This window comes from Podarcis filfolensis (assembly GCF_964270895.1).
Source record: "Podarcis filfolensis genome assembly, chromosome: 8".
Lineage (NCBI taxonomy): Eukaryota > Metazoa > Chordata > Lepidosauria > Squamata > Lacertidae > Podarcis > Podarcis filfolensis.
The window spans coordinates 33,992,894-34,006,883 of record NC_139611.1 but is presented as its reverse complement, the minus strand read 5'-3'; the positions used below and the strand labels follow the sequence as shown (position 1 = coordinate 34,006,883).

General features: G+C 41.4%; 1 protein-coding gene across 6 annotated transcripts in view; it reads right to left on the bottom strand.

Moving 5' to 3' along the window:
* The window catches only part of ADCY7 (adenylate cyclase 7), an 85,426-nt gene that overhangs the window by 16,418 nt on the left and 55,018 nt on the right, over nt 1–13,990 (bottom strand). For 3 of the 6 annotated variants that reach the window (XM_083625734.1, XM_083625735.1, XM_083625738.1), the window contains exons 11-16: nt 8,160–8,348; nt 7,109–7,152; nt 4,607–4,660; nt 4,250–4,330; nt 2,625–2,706; nt 1,254–1,351 (exon numbers count right to left, since the gene is read on the bottom strand). In XM_083625734.1, the coding sequence (XP_083481860.1) occupies nt 1,254–1,351; nt 2,625–2,706; nt 4,250–4,330; nt 4,607–4,660; nt 7,109–7,152; nt 8,160–8,348 (548 nt within the window). The remainder of the gene's footprint in view (nt 1–1,253; nt 1,352–2,624; nt 2,707–4,249; nt 4,331–4,606; nt 4,661–7,108; nt 7,153–8,159; nt 8,349–13,990) is intronic. The other 3 variants (XR_014551166.1, XM_083625736.1, XM_083625737.1) reach the window with 1 other exon arrangement.

The window sequence follows — 13,990 nt, the reverse complement described above, 5'->3', positions numbered from 1 at the left end:
AGAACCATAATCTGGTGGAACAGTACATGCTTTGCAAGCAGACGATGCCAGGTTCAATCCCTTGCGGCTGCTGTTAAAAGGCTCTCTCAGGTGGAAGCGATATAAAGGACCTCTGTCTGAAACCTTCAAGAGCTAACTGCTGGCCAGAGGAGGCAGCACTGAATCAGTAACAGTAGTGCAGTGGCAAACAGTAGTGTAATGCAGTGGCCTGGGCCCACTCGACCACTTCAGTTGGCGGAATTACTGCAGGAGGCCCCCCATGACCTGTCCCACCTTTGTAAGAACTCGATCATATAGTGAAGCAGGATTTGCACTGTGGAACTCTCTGCCTGTTGAGATCAAGCAGGCACTTTTGCTATACCCTTTTCGGTGCCTGCTAAACACGTTACTGTTTAGCTGTTTAAAAAGTTGAGGTGATTTTAATCCGTTTTAGTATTTTAACCTTTGTTATCTTTTAAAGGTAGGGTTTTTATCTTTTTGTAAACTGCTTTGAGGGTGTGGGGTTTTTTTTTTAACAATGAAGCAGTGTACAATTTTCATTAAATAAAAATAAAAATAATCACAAGCGCAGGGTCTCTTCATGATTCTCACAGCCATGCCCCCCCCCCAAAGCCACACACCCTTCTAAGATCATGCAACCTTCTAAGCTTATACAACAATAATGTTGTTGTTTCCTTGGTCCTGGTATATCTGAAAATCAATAAAATATGGTTTAAAAATGCAATAACAATCAATAGGGATGCATTGCAGCAATCAATGTAAATCTCCTTTCAGCTAGATCTATTTTCTGTGCACGTACATGAGCAAACCATCTGGAGTACCTTCTGTTGGAGTGAATTTTAGTTGTGTTTTCCTTGAAGTTGCGCTGCATGGAACAGAACTTGCACACCAGTCTCTTGAAACCAAAGCACCTGGCATCTTCAGTGTTCCTACATGCTTAGCTTTGGAACATATGGAACAACTGCCTCGGCTTGCCTAAATGTTTCATCAGGGGCTGAGAAGAATACAGTGGAGGAGCCTGGCTGATATCAATAGGCAGGGAGTTCCAAAGCTGTGGGTGCTGCCTCACTATATGATCCAAGCTCTTACAAACGGAGGACCTCTATTACGTAGCAGCCGCAACAGTGCCAATTCTGCAATCTGGAGCCAGGGGGCAGCATTAACTTCAATCTCTGAATTACATTAAACTGCCCCTGTAGCAGATTTGTATGAGACATATTTAAAAAGGAAAGGCGGGGGGGGGGACCACTTACCCTTGCATTATGAAAATCTGTACAAGGAACATACACAGCAGCACAATGCTGGCGCAGGCAAAATAACCCCTCAGTTTGGGGATCGGGATTGTGCGATACTGGAGATGGGGAAACAAAACAAAGACATTAGTTCGGATTTACATAATTTTGGTCAGCTCATAAGGACTAGCTTTCTTGGCTGCTACATGCAACTTCTAGACAAAAAGAGCCTTATATCAAACAAGTTCTTTGCTACAGCCACAAAAAGACACGAATGTTAGAACCTGACAACTTAAAAAAGGCAAATTAAATGAATAGTTCTCTAAGGGCATGATGAGGAAGAGAAAGGAGGAAGATCAAAAATAAAATCTCTGTTGTCTCCCAGTTTGTTGTACTATCCTTGTGAGGGTTTGGGCAGGAGGACTGAGTTCCGGTGTTGTCTTACCATCTCAGCATTTCAGAAACGAGCATTGGTGTTGGTGTGACACCAGGGAAAGCAGTGCGCCCAAGACACAACGGGTACTTGAACAAGAAAGGCGGGAAAGTCAAACAAGTGTGGGAGTGGGGCAGAGGCAGTGAAGAGTGGAAGTTGCAAGAAATGATGAAGACCTAAGTGAGCTTTGCTTTCTGGGGAGATTACAGAGCGAAAGAAAGAGATTTATTGAGCCGGAGAGTAGGCATTGTGAATACTTTGGCCTCTCTGATGAATTAAGTCCTCCCTAGGTCAAGGCTGGGAGTTTGGCTGTGTACACACTAGCCTGTTTATAGCACACACAAAATGTAGTTTTTCCTCAATCCAGAATCAAAGAACTGAAGAGCTGCAAGGGATCCCTTAGGATCATCATTCTAGTCCAACTGCTTGCAATGCAAAAACCACAGCAAAAGGATCCCTGGGCCATCCAAGCTCTGTTTAAAAACCTCCAACGAAGGAAGTCCACCACCTTCTGAGGGAGTTTGTTCCACCAATAAACAGCTCTTACTGTTAGTAAGGTCTTCCTAACGTTTAGCTGGAATCTCCTTTCTTGTAATTTGAGTCCATTTGTTCTGGCACTACCCTCTGGAGCAGCAGAAAACAAGCTTGCTCCCTCTTCCAGGTGACAGACCTTCAGATATTTAAAATTAGCAATCATATCCTCTGAGCAGCCTTATCAGAAAAGTAGTTCTTCAGATTTTCCCAAAGGGAGTTTCTGGTGGTGCTCAACCTTTCAAAGGGTACGATGGGGAGGACCCAACGACTCAGGTAACAAGGTGATGCCCCAAGGAAGAATCAGGTTGCTTCTCTGTGGTGCCAATGGAGGATGGATGCGTGGAAGTTCCTGCCTAGGGGGGCTGGGCCACCTTTCACCCCCGAGATTCTACAAACAGGAAGGCCACAAAGCTTTATTTACTAACCTCTTTCTCAAGCTCCATTTCTACGAAACATAGCAAGAAGCCACACAGCCCACGGAAGTCGTCTTTTTTACCACACCAAGGCCTGCATTGAAGAAGAAATGCTTGTTGAAAACATATGCATGGGAGCAGGATAAAAAGATGCAGAGCAAGATGGAACCGCAAATAGGTACGTGTGGGGAGGGAACTTGGACTCCCCAAAGCACAAACGGCTGAGAAGACCCATAAATAAGATCTCACCACTGCCATCAACTCAGGAGGCAGCCTTAGAGACGTGGTCCTCACTCCAGACTAAGACTCACCCCACATCTATGCTATACGGACTATCTTACAAGATGGTTGTTGTGAAAATAACTAAGATAACTAAAGCACTATGAATACCCTAGAGCGGGTATCTCCCAGCTTTACAAACCCAGGACCCACTTTTAAACCAAACATACATCCGGGGACCATTTCTTAATCTCCTGGCATGCATCTGTGTGGCTGTGACCCAGTAGTGGGCCTCAATTCTTCAGTGGAAGACCAGCGGTCTAAGGCAACAAGACCACTGTTACTCTAAGTCAGGGATGGGGAACCTCCAGCCTCCTAATTTGGCCCTCAATGTGATTTTCTGCATCGCTACCCCTGGCCACACACATCTGTGGAGAAACAATCGAGAGCCCTTTTTTACCACAGGGACAGGCTGCCGGTTGTTCCTCTGCAAGTTGAGTTTGCCTTCAGCATGTACTTAATTTGGCACCAAAGGCAAGCCCTGCTGGGACTGGCTCTACTCAGGAGTTCTCGACTGGAGCCAATCCCTGCTAAAAGTGAGGGTCTTTGCACCCCACCCCCTTGAACTCACAGAAGAACCCTGAATTCAGGCCAGGGCTGTAGGGGTGGGAGGAGACCTTGCAGAAATTTGCAGAGAACTCTGGAATTCCATTTGTGTACTCCTGATCTGAAGTTTGTACTGTGCAATTTTTCAAAAAGCTGCATTTCTTAGGATTACCTAGTATTGCCAGAGACAATAAACAGCAGGGTGTCATGTGAATCCCTTGACATCTGTATTGTGTTAACCTGAAGACTCTTACTCTGAACTCAAAAAGCTTCCTGATTTCACAAGTGCTCTTAAGGAGCCGGAGTAATAAACCTTCTAATTAATAGTCATGTCATAAGAGGACATTTCTCAATTTCCTGTTTTGTCAAGCCCACTTCTGGTTTTCTACTTTTTTGTTCTTCTCAAAACTGAGCCAACCGAGGGTTTTGTAGCAGTCAGACAGCTGTGAGCTGTGTTTTCAACACAGGGTAATTCTGATTATTTAAACCAGTGTTTTTGGACTACAATTCTGGGAACCTGAAACCTATGCAGAAGTGCAGCGTTCTTTACACTTAACCCCATAACCTGTTTTCCATGTTTCAGTTCACTGAAAAGGCAGCAGCAGAGGAGTGTGTTTGCTTATCACTGAAGAAAACACAATCTGTTTTCTCCACACACATTTATGACGAAGGGGAGATATTTCTAAGTAGGCCTGCACACTCCCATACTATAGAAAATAAGCATGGGGAAAATCCCTGTTCTTTTCTGCCCCTCCCCTTCTGCAGATGAGGCAATTCTCTCAAGGACAGGAAGAAAAGAGTGGTGCCTTTACTTGGCTGAACTGAGGCCCTCGATGGTTGACATCATTTTGTCGTTAATTTCTTCTTCCATCCTTCCTTTCTGAGAGGTATTCCTAAGGACAGGCAGAGAAACATTGTCCAGATGAAACATTTCCCCAAAATGCAGGAGAACAGGTGCACTGAGTAATCATTACATACCTTTTAATTACATTTTGCAGAGGCAAAAGCTGAAAATGCACGCTGGCCAATTTTAAATAAAGGGGGCCCAAGGTATCTCAAGTATTGCTTAGATATATAGTGCAGAGAGAGGAGAAAGTAGCAAGGGAGTATCCAGTTGTTCTATGGCACAAGGCATACACAGAAAGCAGAAGAAAGAAAGAGAAACTCACTTATAGCTTACAACTGAAGGAGGACACAACGGTTCTTGTCTAGACCTATCCAGACTAACACACACACACACAAACACAGGGAAAGAGAAAGGAGAGAGAAATTTGATGTCATGCATTGATTAGAAATGATCAGATTAATCACCTGTGAAAAGACTAATGTTATAGCAGCCTGTCTTCATAAGGTGGACAAAATAAAAGCAAACATCTCAAGTTGTTTTTTTTTTGGGGGGGGGGGAATCTCTGTGTTGCGTCTTGAAAAAGCATGGAGTCCTAAAGTAATGCGCAAGAGCGTGTTTTTAAAGCAAAAATTTTATTTGTTTGTTGTGAACAAAATAACTAATGAGCATGGAGTAAACCTGCCTGTTTCTCACCTGAGATGATACAGCAGTTGGAAGCTCTACCTACATCTGATGTTGCAGAGCAACCTTTGACCCAGAGGTGGTGCATGATCTAGGAATGGCTGGGAGAAAGAGCTGAAGGATCTAGGACACTGTTTTCCCCTCTTTGCCCAGCCCTTGTCTGATGCCACTTGATTCGTTCACAGATAATTTCATGCTAAGGGATGAAGGAGGAACCCATTTTAAACCAATTTATACGCAGAACTTGGTGGTTCCAGCCTGATTGAGCTTTGCTCACATCAAATTGCCTCTTGTATTGAGCCTGTGGTTATATCAGAGCCATTTCTGCAATCTTGGGGGTATTGCCCCCCCCAAACCCTAAATATATGTGAAGCTATATAAACAAAATACAAATATTACATAAAAGTCAAGGCTCATGCATAATTTTACAAATATGTTGCCTAATACATACACATTTTTGCATGTACTTGTCTATGTGCCAGTTACTTCAGGAAACCTGGAGTACATGACATATAATAGTATATATACAATAATGTGTATGAGCACTGTTAAGATTTATAGCTGACGCTCGGGGGGGGGGGGGGAAGGCTTCCAATCAAAATCAATGAGCAAGATGCGATTAGAAAAAATCTGTGCAGATAAGCTAGATATTGAGATTTTCAGAAAATTCCATCCTTGCTCATGCTTCTGCTGCCTGGCTCTGCTGAGGAGTCTAGAGTATGAGAGAGAAATAGAAACAGAAATAGAAATAGAAATAGAAATAATAGAAATAGAAATAGAAATAGAAATAGAAAAAGAGATAGAGATAGATGATAGAGATAGAGATAGAGATAGAGATAGAGATAGAGATAGAGATAGAGATAGAGATGGAAAAGAAGGGAGCAGCTTGCTAAGTGCTGTGGATTTCTTCTCTTCACTTGCCATGGCTCACCCAGACCTCAAAGTGATACCGCTCTGCTTGAGAGACTAAATTTAGGGACTATATGTGGAGTTGGGGGTGAGAAAGTGAGAAGAACCACAGCTGCCTGAACACTGGGTAAATAAAGTGACAAAAGAAAGAGCACAGGAGGAAAACACCACCCAAGTCCATTTGCTCACTTCCTCAGACACATTTGTCTGCTTCTGCCAGAGCTAGCTGCACATAACATAACATTTAGTCCAGCAGTTTGTTTGCCAGAGTTTGCCAGGTAAATGTAGACTTGTGTGCGCTCCCCTGTTGCCTGTTAACAGCACCGGATTTTCAGGGTTATACTGCCTTTGGGCTTGCTTCCATTTAGCTATTAGAGCTAAATTGGATAGACCTCATCTTCCAGGAATTTTTCTAACCATTTTAAAAGCCATCTCTGAGCCTAACTATGCAATGTAATGGAAGTAAACACTGATTGCTTGCTATTTTAGGAGCGGGGTAGATTTTCAGTGGAGAATCAGCTAAGGAGAGGTGTGCCTAAACCCTCCACAACTCACTGTAACTCCTTTCCCTCTAAGCCGCCCACTGTCCGCCTGACAACTTTGTTTTATTTTGGAGGATAATGTCTAGGGAGGAAATCCTAAAGGTGGCAACCCTAGTATTGGGTGATTTAAAAAACAACAACACCAAAACATTTCTCGCATGAAAACCTTCACGAGGGCACTCCTCTGCTAAAAATGGTAAATCTGAAGTCAAACAGTGCAGAGAGAAGAATCAGCCAAATCTAATACAAAAATCAAGACAATAATATGCAGCCTACTTCTGCTAAAGTCACAGAGGAATATTGTGCAGAATAAGAAGAACTTTCCAAGGAAAATGATTCAGAGACCACATGCCTTCAGTAAGATCTGCAAACCAATTTATGTGCTACACAAGACAGGGCCTTCTTGACAGGGGCACCAAAGCTGTACAACTCCATCTTCACTGACCTTTCAGATGCTTAGCAAAAGGGCTTCTCTTCCAGGGAGCTCCCAGAGCTTTTTATTGCTGTAAACATCTTATATTATGTTGGTTGTGCTGGCTTAGTAGTAGTAGTAGTAACTTTCTAGCTGCCTTATTAATCACAGTTCTGGAAGGTGGGGTCTATGTGTGTGTGCGCACGCACACACACACTGTACACACACAACACCACAACACAGAAGGATCTAACATGTGTTATAACCATGCATGACTTGCCTCTCTGTAGTCCTCTGACGGCTCACCAACTGCAGAGCTATCTCCTAAGCAAGAGAGAAAAGGTAGGGGATTAATGCTTTACCAACCCTCCCTCTTAAAGCATGTAAATATAATTTAATGAATTCAGCAAGCGAAATATGTTCAGTGCTGCACAGAAGAGCCCCTGACCTGTGAGTTTCCCATAACATAGAAAGTATATTTTAAACGGTTGGCTGAGTTTCTGCATCTGTAACGTAAGGGGCTGGCTTCCTCTCAGGAAGTGGCATGAAGGGGGAACAAACCTAAGATTCGTGTCATTTGCAAGACTGCCTAGGTAAGGAAGCAGATGCCCTACGTGACCTGACATTTATAGCTTTATTCACTTTTGCTACAAAAATATCTATTTTATATTTGCTTTCTGAATGTAATTTTATGGTTGATCTTATGCTGCTCTTCGCTGTGCTATTTTCTCCTAACATCCTTAACATCTTAACACAGGATTTTGTTGCAATAAAATAAATAAAATAAAATGCAAAAAAAATAAAAAATAAATAAGCCACAAGTGGAAAGGTCCTTAAAAAAGGACTGTGCTTCCAGATTATTATTATTTTTTACTTTTTGTTGACCATCTGTACACCCTATGACAGACTGGTGTCAAAAGGAGAACAGATATGTATGTAGTACAGATGACCCCAGCCCTTTAAATCACCTCAGAGAGGACCTGGGTGGGTGAAGTCTTCACCCAGGTCCGTTCTGACATCCCGCCCATCAGGTTGGCCCCCAATGTATCATGGGATTTCCCAGCTAGCCATGCAGGAAAACACCTTCCACTGCCGTGCTGAAGCTGGGAAATGGCTGTACCCGCACACCCCATAGCCACACTGGGTCACAAACTCTGCTTCCCATAAGTAAAGTGTGGGGGGATGGGCCGGGACAATACTTCTCTCCCTTTTTCTACCCTTTGTTTCCAATATTTACTTCTGGCTCCTTGTAGCAGCAACAACAACCAAAAGCCAACCAAGTCCAAACTGAGGGTTTTGGAAAGAAAGAGCAAAGAACAATGAAACCTCACCCTCCTATGCCTTCTGTTTGGTGCAGTTGTCTCGCTGCTCACACTCTCTCTGTGGTTTAGGTGAGCAAAAGGCCGGGCGGCCCCCCAGGTCTCCAAGAACCTCGACATCCGGACGGAGGCCCTCATCTTCAAGCCATCGTGCACTCTGGTGGTTTGTGGGAGGTGGTTGTTAGAAGCGCGCTGCTTAGACTGAACCCGGGGAGAAACAAGACAGCCAAGCGTACATTTTAGAAAACTGGATATAACAAACAAATGAAATTATTTCTTTGACAGAATTTATATACTGCTGACTCATCCGTAACCTCTAAGCCAAACTGGCACTCTCCAGTTTGGATAGCTAGATGGCTCAGTTGGTTGGAGCGTGCTGCTGATAACGCCAAGGATGCCAGTTTGTTTTTTTTTTTAATAGTATTTTTTATTGCGTTTCTTTCCAAATTTTGTACATTGCAAGCAAATGAGGAGTTTACAAGAAACCATTTTTTTTTTTTTTTTTTTTTTTTATAACAAACCAATAAAAATCAAAACAAAAATAAATCCCAACTTGGACTTCCCCACCCCTTCCGATTCTGCGTTCTTTATATTAACCTTGTCAGCAATTTATTACCTTATGTCCTACCTTATTGTAACTTTTACATGTTATGTATCTAAATTCAATATATTATATCACAATTTTTATACCTTTAAAATAAACGTAACATGTTCAATTCATATTATCTCCTTTTCTCTTTTATCACTTGATTTACTATTTACTTAATCATGATTGCTAAAGCGTATCCTTTCCAAATCATGCACAATCTTAAGATTCATACAGTTTATAATACTTTTGCAAGTAGTCTTTAAACTTTTTCCAGTCCGCCTCAATTGTTTCTACATCCAAATCTCGGATTCTGCCGGTCAGTTCAGCTATCTCCATGTAGTCCATCAACTGCGTCTGCCATTCCTCCAGCGTGGGTAAATCTTGTGTCTTCCAGTTCTTTGCAATGAGTATTCTTGCTGCTGTACTAGCATACATAAACAAAGCTCTGTCCTTCTTTAACACTTTCTGGTCCACCATGCCCAACAGGAAGGCCTCTGGTTTCTTGGGAAAGGTATACCTAAATACCTTTTTCAACTCATTATAAATCATTTCCCAGAAAGCCTTAACCTTTGGGCATGTCCACCAGAGGTGAAAGAAAGTCCCCTCTGCTTCCTTACACTTCCAACATTTATTGTCAGACAGGTGATGTATCTTAGCTAACTTGACTGGGGTCATGTACCACCGGTATATCATTTTCATAATGTTTTCCTTCAAGGCAGTACTTGCCGTGAATTTCATTCCGGTGTTCCATAACCTTTCCCAGTCTTCAAACATAATGTTGTGTCCAACATCCTGTGCCCATTTAATCATAGCAGATTTAACTGTCTCATCCTGTAAATTCCACATAAGCAGCAAGTTATACATTCTAGATAACAGCTTTGTCTTTGGTTCTAACAATTCTGTCTCTAGTTTCGACTTTTCCACCTGGAAACCAACTTTTTTATCCATTTTGAAAACCTCTTGAATTTGAGCATAATGTAGCCAATCTCGCACCTTATTTTTTAGTTTATCCTGGCTCTGCAACTTCCAATTGTCTCCAATTTTTTCAGTTAGTTCCCAATATTTCGGCCAGTAGGCCTCCATATTGGGTCTTTTTCGGGCCTTGGCCTCCACTGGTGATAACCACCTCGGAGTTTTACTCTCTAGTAAGTCTTTATATTTCATCCAGACTGCAAAAATTGCTTTTCTGACAATGTGGCTTTTAAACAATTTATGTGCTTTAACCTTGTCGTACCATAAGTATGCGTGCCAACCAAAAGCATTATTAAAACCTTCCAGATCTAGGACATCAGTGTTTTCCAACAAAAACCAATCTTTCAACCAGCAGAAGGCTGCAGCTTCATAGTACAACCTCAGGTCCGGCAGGGCAAACCCCCCTCTTTCTTTTGAATCTGTTAATATTTTGAACTTTATTCGGGGCTTTTTGCCCTGCCAGATAAATCTAGATATATCCTTCTGCCATTTTCCAAAGCAATCCACTCTGTCCACGATCTGTAAGGTTTGAAACAAAAATAACATTTTCGGCAACACATTCATTTTTATAGCTGCGATTCTTCCCAACAAGGAAAGTTTCAATCTTGACCAAATTTCTAAATCCTTTTTAACTTCCAACCAACATTTCTCATAATTATCCTTAAATAAATTCAAATTTTTGGAGGACAAATAGATCCCAAGGTATTTCACTTTTTTAACCACATTCAGCTCTGTTTCTCTCTGAAACCCCTCTATTTCTGTAATTGTTAAATTTTTGGTCAGAACCTTAGTTTTTTGTTTATTCAACCTAAATCCCGCCACCCGACCAAATTCAGATATAAGTTCAAGAACTTTTTTTGTACTGGATTCTGGCTCCTGCAGTGTCAAAACTAGGTCATCTGCAAAAGCTTTCAGTTTATATTGTTTCACTCCGACCTCTATCCCTTGTACCAACCGGTCCTCTCTGATCATATTCAGTAGCACCTCCAGGACTGAAATAAATAACAGAGGGGATAGAGGGCACCCTTGTCGTGTCCCTTTTTCAATTTTAAATTCCTCCGTCACCACATTGTTCACTATTAATTTAGCTTTTTGTTCTGAATAGATTGCATGTAATCCATTCTCAAACCCCCGTCCTACTCCCATCCCTTCCAAGTTCTTCTTCATAAACATCCAAGATATATTGTCAAAAGCTTTCTCCGCATCAATAAAAATTAACACCGCCCTTGTGTTCCTGTTAGTCTGCAAAAGTTCTAAAATGTCAATGATGTTTCTAGTGTTCTCATATAAATGTCTACCAGGGAGAAAGCCTGCTTGGTCTTTATGAATTACTTCATTTAAAACTTTTTTAAGTCTATTTGCCAAAATGTCTGCAAATATTTTGTAATCCACATTTAGGAGTGAGATAGGACGGTAGTTTTTAAGCTGAGTCTTTTCAGATTCTGACTTAGGTATCAATGTGATGAAGGCTTCTTTCCACGTTTCTGGTGCCCTCTTCCCATCCATGATCTGGTTGCATACCTCCAACAAAGGTTGTATCAAATAATCCTTCAGAACCTTATAATATTTGGAGGTAAGCCCATCCGGGCCTGGAGATTTGCCTAGTTGCATGTTCTGAATGGCACCTTCAATTTCCTGTGAGGTTATTGTAGAGTTCAAGATTGATCTTTTATCTTGAGTTATTTTTGATAGTCCATTTATCTTTAAAAATTGATCTATCTCTGATTCTTTCTGGGGCCCCTGTGCATACAGTTCTTTGAAGTATCTGTGGAAACACTTCCTAATTTCTTCTGGTTTCTGTACTATCCTTCCATCAATCTCTAGATTTGTTATCGTATTTAGCTTTTGTCTTTTTTTCAGCTGCCAAGCTAGCAGCTTTCCACATTTATTTGCTGATTCAAAGGATCTTTGCTTCATCTGTTTTATTTTCCATTCAATCTCCTGATTGATCAATTTTGAGTATTCTGCTTGGTGGAATTTAATTTCTCTCAGCACCTCCTTGGACTTTGGTTTGGTTCTCAGTTTTTTCTCTCCTTGGTGTATTTTCTCCAGTATTTTGTCCTTCTTTCCTTTCCAGAGTTTTTTCTTAATTATATTCTGTTGTATCAGAAACCCTCTCATAACAGCTTTGCTTGCATCCCAAATCGTTCTTTTTTCAACTGTAGTATTCAGATTTATCTCAAAATAATCCTTTAATGTTTTTTGGGCCTTTTTCACAATCTCTTGATCTCTTAGTAGTGTGTCATTCATTCTCCATCTGAAGGAACCGGGTTGAGTTAATCTAAGTTCTATTTTCAAGGCGTTGTGGTCGGAGCATGTTTTTGGGCAGATTTCCACCTTTTTAGTCTTAGGTGCCAGCCCCCTGGAAGTCCAGATTTGGTCGATCCTTGACCAGGACAGGTGGGCCTCAGAGAAAAAAGTTCCTTCTTTACCTAGGGGGTTCTTTGTCCTCCATATGTCGATCAAATCCAGATTGTCAGTCAATTCGAAAAAAGTTTTAGGCAGTCTGCCGTCTGATGTTAAGTTCTGGTTGTAAGACTTATCCATATGTGTAGACACCACTCCATTCATATCTCCCATCATTATGATGTTAGCATAATCCAGATAGTCCAGCAGCGTCTCATGCAGCTTCTTGAAAAATTCTAATTTCCCGTCATTTGGGGCATAAATTCCTAATATCAATATTTTTTCTCCTTGGGTTTGAATTTCAATTGCCAAAATTCTTCCTTGTTCATCCTTAAATAAAAATTTAGGTGTCAGGCTCTCCTTGGCATAAATCACCACTCCTCTTTTCTTTACTTTGTCAGACGAAATAAATTCTTGGCCTAGTCTTTTATTAACCAAAACCTTCCTGTGGAGCCTGGTCACATGGGTTTCTTGTAAGCAAATAATGTCCAATTGTTCTTTCTTCAATATGTGAAATAACCTCCTTCTTTTCTCCGGGGAATTTCCGCCATTTATATTCCAACTGAGTAGCCGCAGAGACATCCTGAACTATTCTGCCACACCTAGAGCGGTGTGTCTTCTTTCTCCTCTGGTTCCGAAGGTGCAGGTGTTGCTCCACCTGGGTTGAGTATAGGCCAATTAGCTGCTGCTTCTTTTTGGAGATCTTCCCGTGGTCGTGCAGGAACTTTTGTAGGTCCTCTGGTGATCTTATTTTAACCTTCTTCTGTTTGTAAGTAAATGATAGCCCTTGTGGGAACTCCCACCTATAAGGAATTGTGTTGAGTCTCAGCAACTTAGCCAATTCTGAATAGGTGGCTCTCAAGTCCAATAACTGTTTAGGAATATCTCGGTAAATTTCCACCCTTTTCTCTTGTATCACAATTGAGTTTTTGAAATGTAGGCCTAGTATTTTGTCTCTCTCTTCCCTTGATCTCAAAGCTATTAAGCAGTCTCTGGACCTGTCTTTTCTTACTAATCTTCCCAACCGAAAAGCCGATACAATTTTAAAATCACTTTCTTCTTTTAAGTCCCAGAACTTTGTAAACTCTGTTGTCAAAAGTCCAATCAGATCTTCTTGTTCAATTTCTGGGACTGCCCTTAGCCTGAGGTTGGTCTCGCGATTTTTCAATTCCACCAACGAGAGATAGGTTTGTTGGTCCCCTATCTGTTTATGGAGAGGCTTGACTTCCGCTTTAACTTCCTCGACTTCTTTTTTAGCTGATGTTGCAATTTGAGCGGCTTCCCCTGCCAGTTTACGATTCTCTTCTGTTGCTCCTTGCAATTTTTCAATTGCTAGGTTATGTTGGGAAACCTGATCTGTCAATTTCTGGATCGAGGATGTTGCTTGATCAATTTTTATTGATTGGTTATCAATTTTTTGATTTATTGCTGACAATTGTTCCAAAACTTGTTTCAGTATTCCCTCAGCTCCTCCTGCTGCCATATCTTCCTCTTCAGATCTTTCAGGCTTTTCGGTTTCTACTTTTTGTGTCGCAAGCACAGCTGGGACTGATAATCTACGTCCCTGAGTTAAAGTTGTTTGCAAAAGCTGTGCTTGCTTTTTTGCTTTCTCTTTCTCCTTAGCTTCTTTAGCTTTGGCTGCTCTTGTCTTTCCTGTGCCGCTCATCAGTCAATGTTCAAGGTCAAATGTTGTAGTCCCATGGGAAAGGCAAGCCCAAAATTAAAAACAGTCTATTGAGAGAAGATAAACAGAAAAACTTTTCCCAGGCCTCTATATTCCCAATGTCCTCTAGGGGGAGTGCCACCAAAGTTTTAGTAAGAAGAAGATAACTTTTCCGCCATTAAAGTCCCTTTGTTCCAACTTTAAAAACAATTT